Raw genomic sequence first — 20,128 nt, forward strand, 5'->3', positions numbered from 1 at the left:
TGTTTGAAGACTTCCTAAGCATTCTCATCACAGTGCTTTTGCTTATGCCATTCCTTCTGCTCAGAATGCCCTTCCTTGCTTTTGAGGATATCTAACTCCTCCTTTAAGACCCAGCTCAAATTTCACTTCTATTATAGTCAGTCTTCTCAACCCCATGTAGAATTAATTCCTCCCTCTCTACAATATATACTTCTATAAATAATTTATGTTCTATTATAGTTATTTACATGTCTATCTCCTCCCAACCAGTCTGTGAGATCTTTGAAGTCTGATTCATCTCTGATTTCTCAGTGTATAACAGATAATAGGTTCCCATTAAATATTTGAATAAATGAATCTTCCTACAAATCATTTGACTTTACAAGGAAAATATTCAGTTACAGACTGAAATTTTAGCTCAAGCCAGTTTAATTCACCAGTTATGTGTGTCACAAGGAACACCAGGGAAAAAGGGCACCAACACATTGTTTGAAAAAACAAGTGAGCACATAGATGGATCACTGCTAATTCTTTCACCACCAGAAAAATAAAACAAGACAAAAGAAAACTAAAAACACATGGCTGAATGATGTGAGGAGCTGAATTATTTCTAACTTTCCATCTCCCCAACCTCAGCAAGATGTGCAATTTGTTTCTACCTACGGACTGACATTCTGAGGCCTACAAATACATGTATAATGTTTTTACAAAGTAATGAGGTTGGAAAAGAAACATTCTGCTTTTTGATCAAACCAAATAAAAGCAAAATCTAACTCAGAATAAAGGCTATTCTGGATGCTTGTATTTCACGCTCACTTCCTATTGTTTAAATTCTTCGACTTAAGCCTTTCTTGGGTTTCCCAGGATCTTTGGTGGTTCATGGTATCCAGTTCCTGATCCTTGCTACCTGACTTCCTTGGACTCTGGATCTCTTGCTAGCGCAAAACAGACTAGGAGAATTTTTATGTTAATCCCAAGAACAGTCATAGACTTTTAAGTAATGGTTTCTGAGCCTCTTGAAGAGAAAGTAATTACTATAAGTCAATACAGGTTTACGAAGAATCAGAGTAGTATCGTTTTCTTCTTTGGAAGGGTAATTAGACTGGTAGATAAGGAAAATTCAACGGCCATTATTATTCTTTCTTTTTTTTATTTAAGATTTTATTTTTTTCCTTTTTCTCCCCAAAGCCCCCCAGTACATAGTTGTGTAGTCTTCGTTGTGGGTCCTTCTAGTTGTGGCATGTGGGACGCTGCCTCAGCGTGGTTTGATGAGCAGTGCCATGTCCGCGCCCAGGATTCGAACCAACAAAACACTGGGCCGCCTGCAGCGGAGCGTGTGAACTTAACCACTCAGCCACGGGGACAGCCCCTCAACGGCCATTATTATTCTTATATGCCAGCAAGGCATCAGACACAGTTGCTCATAATATTGAGCAAAACTCTGAGTTAGATTCAATTAGGGGATTAGTAATTGCCTGGAAAATGTCATAAGACACCCAGAAGATTCTGAATAATGGATCTAACTCAACATGAAGAGATAGGTCTATGTAATGTTGTGGTTCTCAAACTTTATTGTGCATCAGAATCACCTGGAAGCCCTATTCAAAGAGAAATTGCTGGGTTCCATGCCCATGTTCCTAATTCAGCAGGTGGAGCCCAATATTTCACATTTCTAACAAGTTCCCAGGTGATAACTGTTGCTGCTCATCTGGGGACCACATTTTAAGGACGAGTGATGTACTAAATCTCAGGATACAGATAGGTTTTGGTCAACATTTTGCTAATAACCTTGTTAAATATGTAAAACACATGATCACAAATATGCAGATGATATTAAATTTTGATATAAAAAGATCTCACTAGGCTAATTGTGGGACAAATCTTAAAATTTAATAGGGATAATCTTAAAAACCTAAAACAAGAACTAATCATAGAAGTATAGGTTAAGAAAAACAGACCTTAACAATCACAAAAAAAGAGAGAAAGATATTGATTTTAGAACACTACAGCTCCAATTATCTAAGATACTAACAGTTTGGGCTTTAGTATAAAGTACAGAATATGGAACAAGGTATTTGATAGTCCAATTACATATTATACTGGTTCTCCCACACCTCAGTATCTCTGTATTCAGCTTTGGGTGTTAGACATTAAACAGAAGGTAGTCAAACCAGTTTGTTCAAAGAAGAGCTTTGGATCTAAAATCCTATCACATGAGAACAGCAAGGGAACTGTTGATGTCTGGCCTTTGGAAAATTCATATGGATCTAAGAACAGTTTTCATATAATTGGCTTGTGGATGAGGATTTGTTTTCTTCTGTATGATCCTAAGCAGAACTGCCATATACAGCTGTCAGACTGCTTACTCCATATGGGTGCCCAGCTAGGAGAGGAGAGGGGGAGAGGGCTGAAATTCAACTCATATTTCACTTGATAAGCCACATGCCTTGGCGGGAGTTGTGTCCAGCTAGAAAAACAGTAACCTTTTTCTAATTATTCTAAAGGGGACAACTCTGGAGGCATCTTCCTCTTAGTGGAGATACCTTTTCTAATCTGCACAAAGGCACAATATGGTTTAGTGGTGACACTAGCCCTAAGGTAGAACTAGGTCTATTAAGAGAAGTTTAGAGAGAGTGATTTCAGCTCAATGTAAAAAGCTGACAGAATGATGTATTGTATTGAAATGCTTTTTCTGAAGAGTGGTTAATCCCCCAAATTGGATGTTCAAGGAATAGCTGGACAACCACCTAGCAGGGTTATCTTAGAGATGATTTCAAAGTAGAAGAGTGTGCGTGTGTGTGTGTGTATTACCAAGTGGGTGGTGAAACTCAATGATCTTTTAGCTTCTAAGACTCTACATCTGAACTACCTGCCCATCTTCTCCATATCCCAGTTGTTTCCTGTGGTATCCAGATCCTTTCTCTTCACAAATTTATTAGGCATTCTAGCCTTCCTCCTACCTAGCCAAATTCCTCTTCCTGTTTTCCTTTCTTCTCCTTTCACTGTCCCACTATGTAGAATAAAACATACTGCATTAATATTGACAATAAACTTTATATTTTAAAAACTGCTTTCTTCCAGATTTAAAAAAACAAAAACACTACTTAGGATGAAAACTTAAAATTCTCTTAACACATTCATCAGGGAAAACTAAGTTTCATCTTTAAGTTATTTATGTATCAATCATTAAAAGTCTTGAGCTGGGGGGTAGATAATTCTTTTGCACCAGAAAGAGAGTGGCGTAAACATGAAAAATGTCATGTCAATTTATATTTGTTCAGTGAGTACTGAATGCATGATATTGTATTAAGTAATACATGATAAGTATTAAGGAGCAGAACCAACCAGAGGCATAATCTTAAAGGAAGCTGAGTTATCTTCTGTGGTTTGTCTTTGAGTCCTGGTCTCTCCCTTTCCATATCTATGTTCCAGAACCTTGGCCCCCATCAGGCTAGGGTTTACCCCTCTTGCACTTGACCCCAGACTTCCTTAACTGAGTTACATTTCATACTTATGACTTTTCTTGGTCTCTTCCAAAAGACTGGTCCTTTAAGAAAACATCAGCATTTTAAAAGGAGGCTTTAGTAACTCCACCCAAAGAAGTAAACTAAAGGTAGAAACTGTCCTATGGCAGGACAGAGAGGCAAAGATTTGGGGTTTTATGTGCTTTTCGCTAATTATAGTGAGGCTAGTGCTTCATGAAGAGGTAAGAGAACAGAGAGAAGATCCAGATACCTGAAGCCACCTAACCAAACTGTAATTTCCGTTTCTGAACAAAAAATCTCATTGAGAAGACACAATCAAAAGCCAATAAAGGGTTCAACCACCCAATTATTTTGAGTCCACATTAAACATGTAACAATACAAAATGGCCTGAGCAGTATTTATGTAAGATGTTTATATAAGCAATGTCAGAAGGAACAATCTCATAAGACGACTTTTAAAAAAATTTTAAGAAATCAGTTTCAAAGTATTTGTAGAATGGAATAACAATTAATTTGAGCTTAGAAACTTGTAAAAAAGAGTTTTTTGGTAAATATTTTTGTAAATATGAAATAAATATCATTTTGTAAACGATAGTTTTGAGAAAAAAATATAATAAAGAGTTTCTAATCAGAGAAAATTAGAAATGCTTTCCAGGAAAAGAAAATAAATCCTTCTCTTCCCTAGGGAAAAACTATCTTTTTTTGGCTTTGTAGATAAGCATTTCTCTTTTTTTGAAGGAAATGGGCAGGTTTTTAAAAATTTTGGATTTATCTTTGTGTGTAATAAACAAGTAATCCTGATCAAAGAGCCTACAAAATTATTATTTTTAATATGTTTTCCCTAGCAGAATGCCTTAGACACAACAGGCAGACAAGTATTTGATATTTGTTGGAAAAAAAATCTGTAACTTCTGTGTCAGTTGCAAGCTGCTGACATTTAATTTTTTTATGTCTTTCACACAGAATATATTATTGCAAATTTTGCCTCAGAAAAATATTTTATAATCCTTCTTGTGCCCCTCCGATTTTCAATTTATTAACAGTGGTGCCAGACTGAACCGTCAACCAGGGATTTTCGTCATTTAATCGGTGTACTATTCATTTCAAAGTACTGCTTCAAAATCGCTCCACATACTCATGTCCTGATTTAAAGAGTTATAATGTAAGGGTGATAAAACCCACACCCTGAAGCACATACAACAAGGCTACCATCCAAACAGAACATGCAATTCTGAAGCTGGCTGGCCAATGGCAACCTTAGATTATGGAATCTGCTAACCTCGTGACCCAAAGAGAATAAAGTGAAAACAACGACAAAGGTAAAGGCTTGAGAAACTCTTTGGAAAGAGGATCAAAAATTCAGAATATAAAAGCAGCTTTATTTGGAATGCAGGGTCCTAAGATTATCCATCTAGCAAGTATCTAAAAAGTTATTTACAAGGAAAGTAAGAACGACAAACTTAGAATGATTTCATTCATTTATGACAAACATTATGAGAGTCCTGGCAAGAATGACCAGAAGAAGAAATAAAGGGAACAGTGAGTCATCTTTTTAATTATCCCAGTCTAAATTGCCACTTCAGTGCTTCTCTCTACAGGCCCTTAATGTGAAGCTGAGATATTTTTCTCTTCCTAGAAGGACGTTGCTTCTAAAGCTGCCAGAAGTTTAATGGAATCAAGCCTCTTCCGTCCATTCTGAACTATCCTACTATATACCTTTTTTTTTCATATAATTTAAACACAGATTCCTAGAAATGCATGAGATTTAACGAATAAGGTACTTACATTCACATTGTATGACATCTAAGTTAAATTGCTGGACGGCTCCCATGCTTATCTGTTTTAACTCACTGTCCAGTAGCATCTGCATTAAGGATGTTGACAGATGTTGGCAGGCTGACATGCAAGCAGTCTGGGCAACTTTCCCCTGTTTAAAACAAATATTCAAACCAAAAAATAAACAACGAATAAAACAAACATAGAAATACATCATAAAGTATCAGAAAAATTATATGCCTGGCATTCTTTTTGTTGCTTTTATTTTTGGTACAATAGTGATTACTGGCCTTTCTGCTTCTGTATTCTGAGTGGCTATGCCTTTTAGCATATGAATTAAAATTAATATTCTTGTTCACTTGTCCTTCTCAGGATATAAGTATCATCAAAGCACTAATTGCACACAGGAAAATTAAAACATAACTAAAAAACCCATTAATTATTATTTCAGGTCTCTTGAAATGTCTCAAGTATTTTTAAAAATCCACATTAAAATATGACATTTATGACATAACTGTCATATTGACAGAACATTTTATTCATATAATGCTCTTGTAAGCTCCCCTTTATATAATTAACCAAGCCAGAATAAAGGAAGTTAATAAACAGTGTAATTTATTATTATTTAAACTATTATTTAAACTGTACCTAAAATTCAAAATATATATTTTAACTTTTTTTCCCCCAAGGCCCCAGTATACAGTTCTACATCCTAGTTGTAGACCCTTGTAGTTCTTCTTTGTGGGGGACTGCCTCAGCATGGCTTGATGAGTGTGTGCAGGTCCATGTCCAGGATCCCAACCGGCGAACCCGGGCTGCTGAAGCGGAGTACGTGACCTTAACCACTACGCCACTGGGCCAGCCCTCAAAATACATTTTGAGTCATAAGTCCTTCTAAACAGAACATTAGTTTGTAGTATAGTTTCAACTGGGGGTAGGAGAGGAGGCTTGTCTACCAATATGATTTCAAAATCACCCACAGATCTACACTTAGTTTTAAAACCATCTGATAATTTAGAAATATGGAGTTAAGTAAACTACAAATATTTGTGGTCTTCTTTCACCACATATATCATTATAAAACATTTTCTACTACAATAAGCTCCTAAAACTCTACATGAATTTTAACTGATAGGCTTAATTAAGGCTGTATTTTCTAAAAAATCATAAAAATGATAATTTAAAATGTTTAGCCTCTAGATTACATAGCTGGATTATAATATGCTATCACTTTTAGCATAAATTGTTTCTTCACACAGGCTTTGTACTTAAACTATAAGTTTAAGATAAAATATTATAAAGACTCTTTTTAGGTAAAGTTTTCCAGTGTAATACTGCCCCTAGTATGGCTATTTTCACCCACAATTAGGTGATTTGGTGATGGATCGACTCCCATGATACAATTCAAAGATCTATGAATATAATTAGAAATAGTGACTTTTGGAAGTTGTGCCATATTTTGCCTCATTTGCATTAACAAATATTTACCCAATAATATTTAATAATTATGTTTTTTTCCTACTTATCACAAAGGCCAATGAAGTGAAATCATGAAAAATCTCCCAAACACAAATGCCACAATATATTTATTGGTACAAAAATGTTTACATAGAGTTGATCTGTTGGAAAAGTAAGAAAGAACATAACTATATTTTCAAGATGTTTACTACAACAACATTTGTTCATTAAATTACACATTTAAAGTGAGACTAGAAACTAGCAACATTTATGAATGAGTCTTAGACACTGTGCACAGTGAAAAACTGCGTATCTGAAATGGAATGTCAATTTCTCAATCAAAAACTTTAGAGATAAAAGCCGATGCAAACAATATATTTGACAGATACTGATGAACTGCCAAAAAGGAATGTAACAAACAATGCAAAACCCAGCATGCTTCCAAATCCCCTAAACCCAACAGGAATTAGTCTAGGAGACATGCAGCTCCACTCCCCAAGCAGAATAATATCAATATGAATGGGAGGGGGGGAAAAAAGCAGAAAAAGGAGAAATCAATGGCACATAATTTAATTACAATGTAATAGGCTTGAGAATACTTAATGGAAATGTCATTTTGACCTAATGGAACGAGTGCATTTTAGTTTAACGTACCCCTCCATCAGCTGCATGTCCTATTTATGTTGCCACTATCTTGTACTAACTGCAAAAGCAGATTAATAAATTGCCCCCCAAAATACCATTATGTTCATTGCATATGCAAACAAACTGCACATGTGATATTATTCTAAGTTAATCTTTAACATTTAACATGGTTTTAGATGGTGCTACAAATGACTATATAGCAATAGTACTGGAGCTGAAATGACGGTAAGAGTACAGAAATACAGGCTATTCCATAAACTTGGTGGAGATACGTAGTGAACACACACACACACACACACGAATTTAGCTTTTTGTTTAAGTAACACATGTAATAATAAAACCCTAATATTACACCTCTTTTGATTATTCATGTTAACTACAGGCTTATTGTTCTCAAAGATAAAAATTTAAAATACTTGTAAAATATTTTATAAATCTTCAAATGAGATAGATTCTTCCTTTTTACACAGCTCAAAAATAAATACCAAAGGTTTCAATTCTTTCAATTTTCAAAGTTATATTCTATAAGATTATGCATTATTTTTTAAAATATCTACTTCCTAATAAAAAATGTGCACAAATATTCCTAAATTTCATTACTACTTATTTTTAGATAGAAAATTTTTAATATTCCAGAAATTAGCACACCCAAAAAACATCTTTGGCAATTCATTTCTGATGTCTATAGCCCTTGGTACACTTGGGTATAACCAAAACACCCCTTTCTGAACACGATTATTGCTGTTATTGTTGATACTTTTAATAGTAAATCATTTTCTAGAACAAAAATAACCTAAGTGCTTTTACAATTATCTTTAAAAACAAGCTTTTTCATCTAGTTTTCAATGTTATAACAAAGCCAAAATAAGTGAAGTGACAGAAAATATAGGACATTTAATAAATTTCAAGCACATAGAAATTTCTGCTGCCCTTATCTGAAATATTAATTGCAACTATTTTTAACATTTTCTTTCTCTTTAACAACACAAAGTTCAATAAATAAGTAAAAACACCTGCCAAACTTTTAAAGATAACTATTTTTTTACCCCATTCTAACATTTTGCTGAAAAACAACTTGCAAAGAGAGAAAAACCCTTAGACAAACTTCTTATATTTCAAAGGAACTTGTAAAAGAGAATCTGCTGACATATTAGATCCTTTTTGCATTACCCAAAAGCTTTTCTTCTAAGAACAATTGTGGTAAGGAGACATTTGGCTCCTAGGAAATTCCCAAAGGGTCAACCATATGCATCCTTCCATGGCACCTTCACAGCGCTGCTTTCTAGATCCATGTCTCAAAAGCAGCTTTCATCATTTACTTATGTGTCAGTCAATATGATTTATGGACTGCATTCAACAAAGTCAAAGCATATAGAATGAGAAATATGACTACAATCTGCTAATTTGTTTTGTATTGAGCCACTTAAGAGTCAAAGACCTGGTGTCAGACTGAGACCAGCAACACAATTAACCAGTCGGTGACAGATTCATCCATCCTCCCTGCCAGGCTGTGCCAATCAAAGACAGCATGAGGCGACATTTGGTGAAATCAGTAAGAAAACTCATTCTCTAAGTAACCTATGTGAGACCTTGATTGACACTTTTTGAATTTAGTTTGTGGAACACAGCCACTCTTTACCCAATAGTCCCTCACTGCAAGCTGTGAAATAAGGCTTTTAACGCCAATCACAGGAACAATAAACCACAAACCACCAACTCTCAGTTTAAAAGGAATCAAGAAAACACATCTGTTTGTACGTCAAGCCAAATTTCCAAAATAATTTACTATTATAGATTACACTAAAGATACTCTGTTTCCTTTGAAACATCATATAATGAGATGGTAACAAAAATGCAACACATTTTATTAGATTATGGCTCACAATTGCTTTGGTTTCAAAGTAATGTTTTGATAGATCTACTCCAATATAATACTAGGAGAAATGTAGAATACTTAAAAACTAATTTGACACATTTAAATTTTCATTTGAAGTTTTCATTTCTGTTTCACCATTCTCTTATTTCAAAGATCTAATAAAAAAAGGTTTGATTTCAACAGTAATTATTTTGAAAGCATTTTTCAATGCTGCCTTCATTCTCTCAAGTACATTCAACATAAAAATCTGCTCTTAAAATCACAACCATCCTTTCTGTATTGGTCTACTTTCCTTAACGATCCCAGGAGAGATCATTTTCCTTTATTTATATCCCCATAAAAGGTCAACTTTGCACAATAAGCTACTTTTTTATTTAAGTAAAAAGAAATATATAGACTCAGAAATTTTCTATGCTGTATTTATTATATTTTAAATTGATAACAGATTTTGTTTTAAAAGGTTACATAACTAGTGTCAGGAAAAACTGGAAAACTGAAATAAAATCATGGTCAATTTGAATATTAAATCTAACATTGCTAAGCGAACTTAATTCTGATTCTGTATGGCTTTTTAAACATTAATTTTTAAAAGTTATTTAAATTAAAGCACTAAAACATTACTATATTATTCAAACTCACTGCCTCTCAGTTTGCTACATAAATTTCCGTTATGAGAATGTGAAATAGTCTTTCAGAAGGAAGGCAAAAGAGGAAGGGAAGTATTTTGATGAATTCGTTAGCTCCTAAAGAGCCACAATTTATAGGCTTTTAAAACGCACAGGCCAAAAGAGTGAGGTCTTTCATCAAATGTGGCGTTAACACTAAAATTAGAAGTAAATTCTGTTTGAAGTATGAAAAAAGAAAGTATTTTATTGAAAGTATTTTAATTTAAGAAATCTATTATTTTTCTATTTTCTATTGGAACCACTAAAGTTTTACTATATGAAACTACACCTTGCTCAAATGTAAGGAATGTTATTAAATCAGAAAAAAAATACCTGAAACATTAGTATAAAGCAGGAAAATTTCTCCAAGATGACTTCACAAATGCACAAAGATCCTCTATCTAGTAAGAGAGGTATTAATCTATTTCCTGGCTGAACGCTCACTCAGTGTAACACTGAAATGTGTATCTCACAAGTGTCTCAGGTTCCCAGTAATACAGAATGGATGAGTTATAAAGGCTTAAATATCAAGATGAATTCTTTTAGTGAGTTTTAATAATAACTTTAACACTATCTTGAAGACAGATTTTTGAGATTACGCCAAAAAAAAATTCATAGGTCTGTCAAAATATACTCACTCTAACACCCCCAACATTCTGCAAAATACCTCTTTTAGACTTCTATATTCCTCTCACACTCTCTTTCTGTCCCCATCTAAGTAGGTCTAGCCCCGAAAGAATTGGTTACCACATCAGTTAACCACAATCCCCATAGTCAATTATGAATTCCCATTCTCCTCTCTCACGCTTTTCTCCTCCTAACAATTCCCTATCAGAAGGATACGAGACAGTAACATAAATGCTTGCTCTTGGAACACACACACACACACCACACACACACAGATTAAATAGAACACAATTATCTTAAAGTTGGAAAAAAAATTTCCCCAAACTTGGAAAACTTCAGGATATTTGTAATATATGGCATATTTCTATTTCACTCAAAACATCCTTATCCCAACCATAGGGCTCATCAAACTCTGGTGGTCTTTTTCTTTTTTTTTTTAACAATCTTTTGAACATGGTCTTAGATGACACATAATACCCAGATTTTTAGCTTTCTGCAAGTATCATTGTTGCTGTCACAGCACTCTCATGATATCGTCAAACTTATTCTAACTTTAATAGGCAGAAAGAGAATGCAAGGATAAGCAGAGCAGTAAAAGTCTAGCAGAGGTCAAGGCTTTGAAGAAATGCCTCTGCTTCCAAGCCACTGATTATATCAAAAATCTAGAAAAAATGAGGAAAGCCGGGGAGCAGCCCAGTGGCACAGTGCTAAGTTTGCACATTCCACTTCGGCAGCCCAGGGTTCACCGATTCGGATCCCGGATGCAGACATATGCACCACTTGTCAGGCCATGCCGTGGTAGGTGTCCCACATAAAATAGAGGAAGATGGACACAGATGTTAGCTCAGGGCCAGTCTTCCTCAGCAAAAAGAGGAAAATTGGCTGCAGATGTTAGCTCAGGGCTAATCTTCCTTAAAAAAAAAAAAATGAGGAAAGCTGTGTGCACTTTTGCCTAGAGTAGCAAGAGGAAGCTAGTTTGTATTAGTTTGTGGGAGCTGAGAGGGATTATTGCTAACTCTTAAATTTACTTGATAACAGCAAATTTGGCAATTAGGCATATGTTTAAATAGGGAAGTGATAAAATATGAAGGCCCTATAACTCTTCCCCCTTGGTAAGAAAAGCAAGGGAAGTTAAAGATGAGCTGTAATTTCCCCTGTGGTGACTGAGTACTATGGCCAAGCCACAGAATTAAGACAGAAAAACTGAAGCATCCCAGGAATTGTCATTAAAGCAACAGCTCTGTGATAGCAGAGTTATATTCTCATTTCTTTACATCAGCATCCAGCTCAGAATATCAGGGCTATATAATCATTAAAATGTACTATTGCACAACCCCAGTATGACTTAAACTTTGCAAAGAAGTTGCCAGAATCACTAACAGGTTAGACAACATAGGTGGTTTCCACATAATGATTACTAAAATGGACAAATGTCACTCAAGCTGACTGACTCTCTCTTATTAATACATGTAGGTAGGTGGCTGATGTATCATAAACACAGCCATATAAATATACATATATAATCACAGCACAGAGTAGGCCTTTGTCATTCAAAGATTTATATTTAGGTTTCAACCTTTTAAGAATGGCTTTGAGAGTCCAGTAGAGTAGGGCTTCACTTACTGAGGCACACATTTGAATAGCATGCTCTGTGAAATGGGTATGAGAGGGGGAAATCACTCAGAGACTGAATGCAGTCAAAGTCCCGACTTCCCCAACTCAGCGTAGCTTTGCTGTTTTTGGTAACTGACATGGATGAAGTAACTGTCATTAGGGTCTACAGTTTTCAATTATATTTTATAGCATTTTCTGAAAGAAACTACATGACACAGAAGTATTCCTAAACTTGAGAATTCTCGAAGTTTTGGGGTATACTCATCCAGAATGTCAAGGGCTTGCTGACCGGGTCATTTCACTGGCCTAAGTCCTAGATTGTGGGAATGAGGTTGGAGTAGATACTGTTAGAGTCACTTCCACTTGAGGGTGTACCTGGGTTGGGATTTTAAAAGAGTAATAGAAATATATCAAGTGAAGGGAGAACACATATTAAAACAAAACCAAATCCATAACAAAGTTGGAGGGAGTGAACAAAGTTATCTACTTACCATTGTTTTCTAGACACAATCTTGTAAATGACATTCAACAATACTCTGAGAGTGAAGAGTGTCCTTACAGATATCTACAGTAGGCCTTTGCCAACTGCTCCCACCCCTGCTTCCAAAGAATTGACAGAGGCTTTTAATCTCAACACTACCATCTACCACATTGATTTCCATAAAAGGTAGAAAGAGGGGCTGGCCTGGTGGTGCAGTGGTTAAGACTGCACGCTCTGCTTCATTGGCCCAGGGTTTGCAGGTTCAGATCCCAGGGTGCAGACCTACACAGTGTTCATCAAGCCATGCTGTGGCAGCACCCCACATACAAAATAGGGGAAGACTGGCACAGATGTTAGCTCAGGGCCAATCTTCCTCACCAAAAAACAAAAGAGAGAGAGAGAGAGAGAGAAGAAAGATTTAAAACAACATGATAGCTTTCCCAAAATGCCTAAAGTTTCCTAAATGACACAAAAAGAAGTGATTAAAATGTTGCTGCTCATCTTCTGAATTCCTCCCCTGTATGTAATATTCATCTGAACATGCTCCTTTGGTGGAACTTTACTCTGCAAAGTCCAATCTCTTTACTTTTTGTATTATTGCACCTTGCAGAAATATTTTACAGGTATTTATCAGCATCTTGGCCCACTGCATTTTTTTTTCTTTTAAAGATTTTTATTTTTTATTTTTTCCTTTTTCTCCCCAAAGCCCCCTGGTACATAGTTGTATATTCTTCGTTGTGGGTCGTTCTAGTTGTGGCATGTGGGACGCTGCCTCAGCATGGTTTGATGAGCAGTGCCATGTCCGCCCCCAGGATTCGAACCAACGAAACACTGGACCGCCTGCAGCGGAGTGCACAAACTTAACCACTCGGCCACGGGGCCAGCCCCGCACTGCATTTTCTGTTCATCTCTACCTGACCTGCAAACATCCTGTAAATATGAATGCACCAAGGCTGTTCCACTTCTCCCATCAGCTCACCCTTTTCCATTCTTGTTCACTCCATACAGGAAGGAAAATAGAGCCTGTTTAGCATCACCAGATTGTGGATTGCACAGGAAACTTCTGACTCCAACATCTTTTCCTACCATCTCCTTTCTTTCTCTTCAGGGGATCTGACCTCCTTTTTGCTGTCTTCATCTGCTCATAATAAAATGTAATTCCAACTCAAACAATCTCTTCCCCATATATTTCAGTCACTTTTCTTCTTCCTCCATGTCAACATTTGCCCACTTAACTCAGGGGGGTAAAAATTATCTTCTACCTTTTTCTTTCTGTTGTGGAATATAGGCTAAAGGGGAGGATATCATTTGCATTCCTAGTACTTTACTGCTCCTATCTGTAAACACTCAAGGAACTTTCTAAACATGAATTCTCTGTTGCCATCTGGTAGTAAAACTGCCAGATGGTGCATTTTCATTTTAGTACTGAATCTTCCTGTTCAAGATGGTACTTTGCCCGTAAATCCTGCACCAATGAACTAGTCTATTTCATCTATAGCTGTTAAAGAGTAAAGTTATAGGATATTTGTAAGTGTGCATATGTATATATGTATACTAATACTGTACATACACATACATTTAGTCTATAGGCTGAAAAGAATACGTTTTAACTATTTCCATTTATATCTCCCTGATCTGTTACGTAACAGATCAGGTCTCTCCTAATCTACTGGCTTCCTACTAAAACTCTCATGCTGTTTCCTTCTAAAAGCCCTCTATTATTCCCACTACTTCTTGCAACTACACCCTGATTAAGAGCAATTCAAAACACTGTCTTCTACAACCTTTGACAGCAGGGAAATATTTAAGTATGTTATGCTATATACACACATAAGGCGTACAACTTATGAGGTTAAATTTCTCACCAAGATTAGTCAGCATTTAGCTAACAGAGACATCAACTTAATAAATACCTAGAGGATTAAAGTTATAAAATTCAAGTATGTTCATTTTCAACTAAACAGCAAGATTCTTTTTTTTTTTTTGGCAGTTAACTTCTAGCAGTGAAAATCACTTACCTGTTTTGTCACATTATGAAAAAATATAAATTCTCTTTATATTTAGATATTTATATTTATATTTATCTATCTTAAGAAAAAACATAAATTCTATTTGTAATAGTGGACTTTGTTTTCAACTTTGTCATTTAAGTTCTCTCTCAAAGTTCTTTAAATTTCTCCAAGGCTTTCATATACTGTCAATGGTTTTTGTTGTTGATTTCTGTGTACTTGGCACTATTATTATAAAAGTATGGAAGTGGATATCAAAACATGTCACAGAGGGGCCAGCCTCGTGGCATAGTGGTTAAGTTTATGTGCTCCACTTCGGCAGCCTAGGGTTCACGGGTTTGGATCCTGAGTGTGGACCTACACACCACTCATCAAGCCATGCTGTGGCAGCGTCCCACATACAAAATAGAGGAAGACTGGCACAGATGTTAGTTCAGTGACAATCTTCCTCAAGCAAAAAGAGGCTTAGGGCCAACCTTCCTCACCAAAAAAAACCCAACATGTCATAGAAGTACATCATTTACCACCATACAAAAAACTATCTTATGTAATTAAGTTTTCCAAAACACTGGACATTCAAGTGCAAAACCTTTTTAAACTTCTCATGCAAATTTATCTACAGCCAATCCCAAAATTTATCCCTGTCTTCTTAAATAGAGGACAAGAAACAATTTGAGCTTTTTTTGGATAGCAGGGTTAGTATTACTTCTGTATTTTGAGTATGTTTACAGTTCATCCGCAGGAAACCTGTCAGCAAGCTTAATAAGTACTTAGCGGGGCTGACCTGGTAGTGCAACGAAGTGTGCACATTCCACTTTGGCAGCCTGGGGTTCACTGGTTCAGATCCCAGGTGTGGACATGGCACTGCTCAGCAAGCCATGCTCTGGTAGGCGTCCCACATAAAGTAGAGGAAGATGGGCACAGATATTAGCTCAGGGCCAGTCTTCCTCAGCAAAAAGAGGAGGATTGGCAGCAGATGTTAGCTCAGGGCTAATCTTCCTCAAAAAAAAAAAAAGTACTTAGCAATTACTATAGTAAATGAATAAAAAGGTCAAGTGAAAGCCTGAGGGTCTGTCTCTTCAATAGGACAAAGTATTTGTCCTTAGTGCTGAGAATCTGCAACAGTTATTTTATAGCTGTGTCTAGAGAGTTGTGGTTTGAATTACTATATTTTTCTTTCATGGAGGTGTCCAAGGAAAGAGTAAACATACAAATATTTCTAATCATTACTGATATCAACTTTACTAAATAACTTTCATATAGACATTTTCCAAATTTCTGTTCACAAATAACAGACCACAAACTTTGTCTTCAAAACTACAAAGTATTTTATATTTGGCAAATAAATTTCTTGACTCATAAATTCTGATTTTTACAGTACACCTTCTATATTCTCTATACATACAAGAAAATCACTTTCATATTTCTTCACTATTTCTCTCATATTAACTTAAAAAATACTTACCAAACACTTAATCTGTGTAAGACATTGTTTAGGTGCACTACAGGAAGATACAGTGATTGAGTAGATAGAGTCCCTGACATAAGGAGATTAAATTCTAATAGTGGAAAGAAGGCAAGTCTACAAACAGCTACGTACAAAACAAAATATAAATGGTACTGTAAAAGTGGGACAAAGTATCCACATATGGTTAAGTGGAATTAGCAAAAGCTTTGTGAAAGAGGTAGCATTAAAGATGGCTTTTGGAAGAGATCCCAGGATCTTTACAGGTATAAATAAAGCCATGGTGGAAAACTGAAGATAGATCCAGGACACAATGAATTTTCTACTTTGGATGCCCATGTTGAGTAATGGTCAGAAACGTATCTGGAAAGAGGCTGAGATCATTTCTTTGTTAGCCTGTAGAATTTTTATTTAATTCAGTAGACAAGGAAGGGACCCTGAAGTTTCCGAATATGGAAATAAGATTAGACTGTGCTTTAGAAAGAACAATCTGGCACTGGTTTGTAGGATGGACTGAAGAAAGGAGAGACTACTGGCAGAGACTAATTAGAAGACAACTACAATAATCAAAATTTGAACTTCAATGATAGGAATAAGAACAGAAAGAAGAGGACATAGTTTAGGAACATTTAAATTTTAAATGTTAGATGAGACCATTTTTTTTTAAGATAAGAAACTTTTTAGTATCTATACATTCAGAAAATATTTGAGTTCTTATTCTGGCTGTGAAGAGCTCACAATTGGAGACGGAAAGATGAACAAATACAGTAAAAAGCAAAATATGATGAAGCCATAAGAAAAGCTAAAAGCTAAGGCAATTCAGGAGAGCAACATTGGGCTTGGAGTGAAAAAAAAAAAAACATTTGCACTGGGTCATGAATCACATTGAGTTATGAACTGAGTTAGAATTCTACATATGGAGTTTAGGATAATGGTTGTAGAGAAAAAGCATTCAGGCAAACCACAAATAGTCTTACAAGCAAGTAATAATAACAATTAATATTTTTTGAGTGTTTATTATATGCCAGGCACTTTTCTAAACATTTTATGTATATCATCTCATTTAACTCTCACAAAAATCTGTAGGGTATATATTCTTACTGACCTCATTGTACAGATGAGGACAACATCTGCAAAGTGTGCCTTGTCATGCATGGGGCGACCACAGAGAGGTTTCCCAGATCACTGCACTCACTCACCACAGACGCACCATAATGTTGACTTTCACAATCAAATCCCAGAGAATCTTCACTGCTTCACCAAAACAATTAATATTTTCAAACTTAGGTTTCCATAAAACTACAAATATATCAAGAACATTGTCAAAATAATTAGAATTTACTATAAATACCTAAGCAGAAAAAAAGACCTGCAGGCAGTTCATTATTTTCTAATTCACATGCTAGCTTTAGTTTGCATCTGCTTAGCAACATGGCTGCATGATCACTGCTGTTAGTCTGAGAAGGAAGTCAGCCAGGTAACCAAATAAAAAAGGAAAACGTATTAACAGCAGAAGCAATGTTTAAAGTAGCAAAACAAAATACACTATAAAACAAGCAAGCTGGCTCTGTGTGTGTTGCTATAATTTAAAGGCATTAATTTATCACATAAATATGACTACCATTTTATTTTGCAGATTTATGTGTGAGTTCCTACATCCACACTAATCAGATAAATCCTCCTCCAAACTTTCATCTGCCTAATCAAGTTGTTTGGGCAGCAGTAAAATACTGAGAACTTTAGCAGTTACCAAATGTCTGCTGAACGGGCAAATTTAGAAAACACCAGCTCTTTGACACAGTTCTTTGCTATAGAACAGCTGTTCTCAAATTTTAAGCAAAAAATGCAGATTTCTAAGCTCCAGAAGTTTTAGTTCATTTAGGTCTAGAGCCAAGCACTGGAATCTGAGTTTTTAACAAGGATCTCTTTCCACAAGTGATTTTAATACAAAAAGAAATAAAATGTCTATTTCTTCACAAAAAGAAAATTGTACTGAATATGTGATTCTTTTGAAGATGCTTAGAAAGGACAAATCGCCATGTTTCCACATAATTTGCTAATAGAGCTTAAAATAAATTACTCAAGGAAAGATTGCATACTAAATTATCTCACAATTAATTATCTAAATATATTTTCTCCCCTAAGAAATGAATAACAAGTCAAAGTAAAAACCAAATCATTGGTCTCAATTTAAATACATATAAGCCCCTGCTGAAGTTCTGTACTAAATATATAGTACTGGTTTATTCCTTTAAAATATTAATAATTGAATTATTTCCTTAAAATGAGGATTAATAAAATTACATTAAAATAGTCTTAAAATACTGTTTAGTTTTTCAATTATCTAATTTACTTTTCAAATTCCAGTAATAAACTATATAATATTTAAGCACTAATTTTTTTTTTTTTTTTAGAAAAAGATATTTACCCAGAAACATGGATTTACTCTTATTATATTAGGTCAATGAAACTCAAAATCTATTTATTAGTGGCAGTCGAACATCTGGTATAGTCCACAATGAAGGTGCCCCTCCATGTGGGAAGCTGTCCTCTTCACAACACACAATGCATAAAGCAGAAACCACAGGGAGAAATGGAGGGAGGAGATACTCAACCAGCCAGGCCGATCGTCCTAATTAGTCCTAGGAAGCACTGGGCCGGCAGCTGCGTTAGCCAGACAATTCATTCTTCTGGAGGACTGGACTAGTCTCTAAATAATCTCTAAGTCCTCTCCAGATTTAACTTCCAATAAATTTTGTTTGGATTAATATAACTATCCCACCAACATAGTTATTTTATTGAACTATTTTTCCAAAATCTTTCAAAGTATATGTAAAGGTATTTTGTAAGATATATAAAGGCCATAAAGTCAAGATGAAATTTAGCTAAAATTTAGTAAGCTAGATCACAAAAGTTAGTCAACAACACTTAACACATGAACACCATGTAAGTCATAGGACCTGTGATGTTTTCACCATAGTTCGCATCCTATCATTTATATATGAGTTACAGTCAATAAATCAGATCAACATTATTCATTACCATTATATATTTAAAAAATTAATATCCTAATAAGAAAAACCAATTTGTAGGCCTATATATATAATATATGGTTATGCCTTCATTATATAAGGAAAGCATTAAAATAGTATTCAAAGTTGCCTATGCCACAACTTAAAAAGACAATCCTTGAATTTTTAATACAATTCTTTCTGGTGTCACATAAAAGGGCAATTAAAGTCTGTGATTGTACTGTCGACTATTAAAGTTCTCCTTCACAGTTTTCAGTCAAGTAAAAGGACACATAAACCCATATACTTAACTCAGAAAAAAGTGTGAACCAAAGAATAAAGAACATAAAAAGGCAGGACTAAAAGACAAAATAAGGTGCCAGAATGAATAAATCTATACTTAGGTAGGAACTTTGCATCTGTATGAAATAATGATACTTAGAAACATGGTATTATACATAGGGACCTTAGAGATGACCTAATCCAATCACTTTACTTCAAAGAGAAGGAAACAGGGTGTTAAAAATCAAAACGGCAGACTAAAGTTAAGTGTTTGCTTCTCGTCCATTCCGAGACACAAGTGAAATACAAAGCACAGAACTGCAAAAACGGAATAAAATGTTTAACAGCAGAGAAAGTAAAGGTGTATAGGAGAATTCACCAGGGGATACTTTCTGGAAGACAAAAAAGCAGATGAAACAGGGAAGGGAAAGCTACTGCCCATTATATGGTACCAGGGAACTACAGTGGAGCTGGGAGCCAGCTGTGCATTAGAGGACCAGAGTTGGCAGCTATGAGAGAGGACAGAAATGAGAAATAGAATGGAAAACAGGGAAAAGAATTTAAGATTTCTGGAACTGTGCCAACAACGCCTTATCTACAGAGTACAGGCAATTTCCATAATGAAAGAACCTTTCAGGGAGAGCTGAGGCTCCTGGTGTGGGTGGAAAGAGAGAGAGAAGAAAAGGAGGGAGAAAGGAAAGGAGGGGGGAAAAAGCCCTCCTTATTCTGGTATGATGTGGTAACAATGGAAAGAG

General features: G+C 35.4%; 1 protein-coding gene across 11 annotated transcripts in view; it reads right to left on the minus strand.

Annotated features, from left to right (window-relative positions):
- The window catches only part of EXOC6 (exocyst complex component 6), a 200,034-nt gene that overhangs the window by 37,838 nt on the left and 142,068 nt on the right, over positions 1-20,128 (minus strand). For all 11 annotated transcript variants that reach the window (XM_044754055.2, XM_044754047.2, XM_044754067.2 and 8 more), the window contains one exon: positions 5,250-5,391. In XM_044754055.2, coding sequence (XP_044609990.1) covers positions 5,250-5,391 — 142 coding nt within the window. The remainder of the gene's footprint in view (positions 1-5,249; positions 5,392-20,128) is intronic.

This window comes from Equus asinus, chromosome 2 (assembly GCF_041296235.1).
Source record: "Equus asinus isolate D_3611 breed Donkey chromosome 2, EquAss-T2T_v2, whole genome shotgun sequence".
NCBI lineage: Eukaryota > Metazoa > Chordata > Mammalia > Perissodactyla > Equidae > Equus > Equus asinus.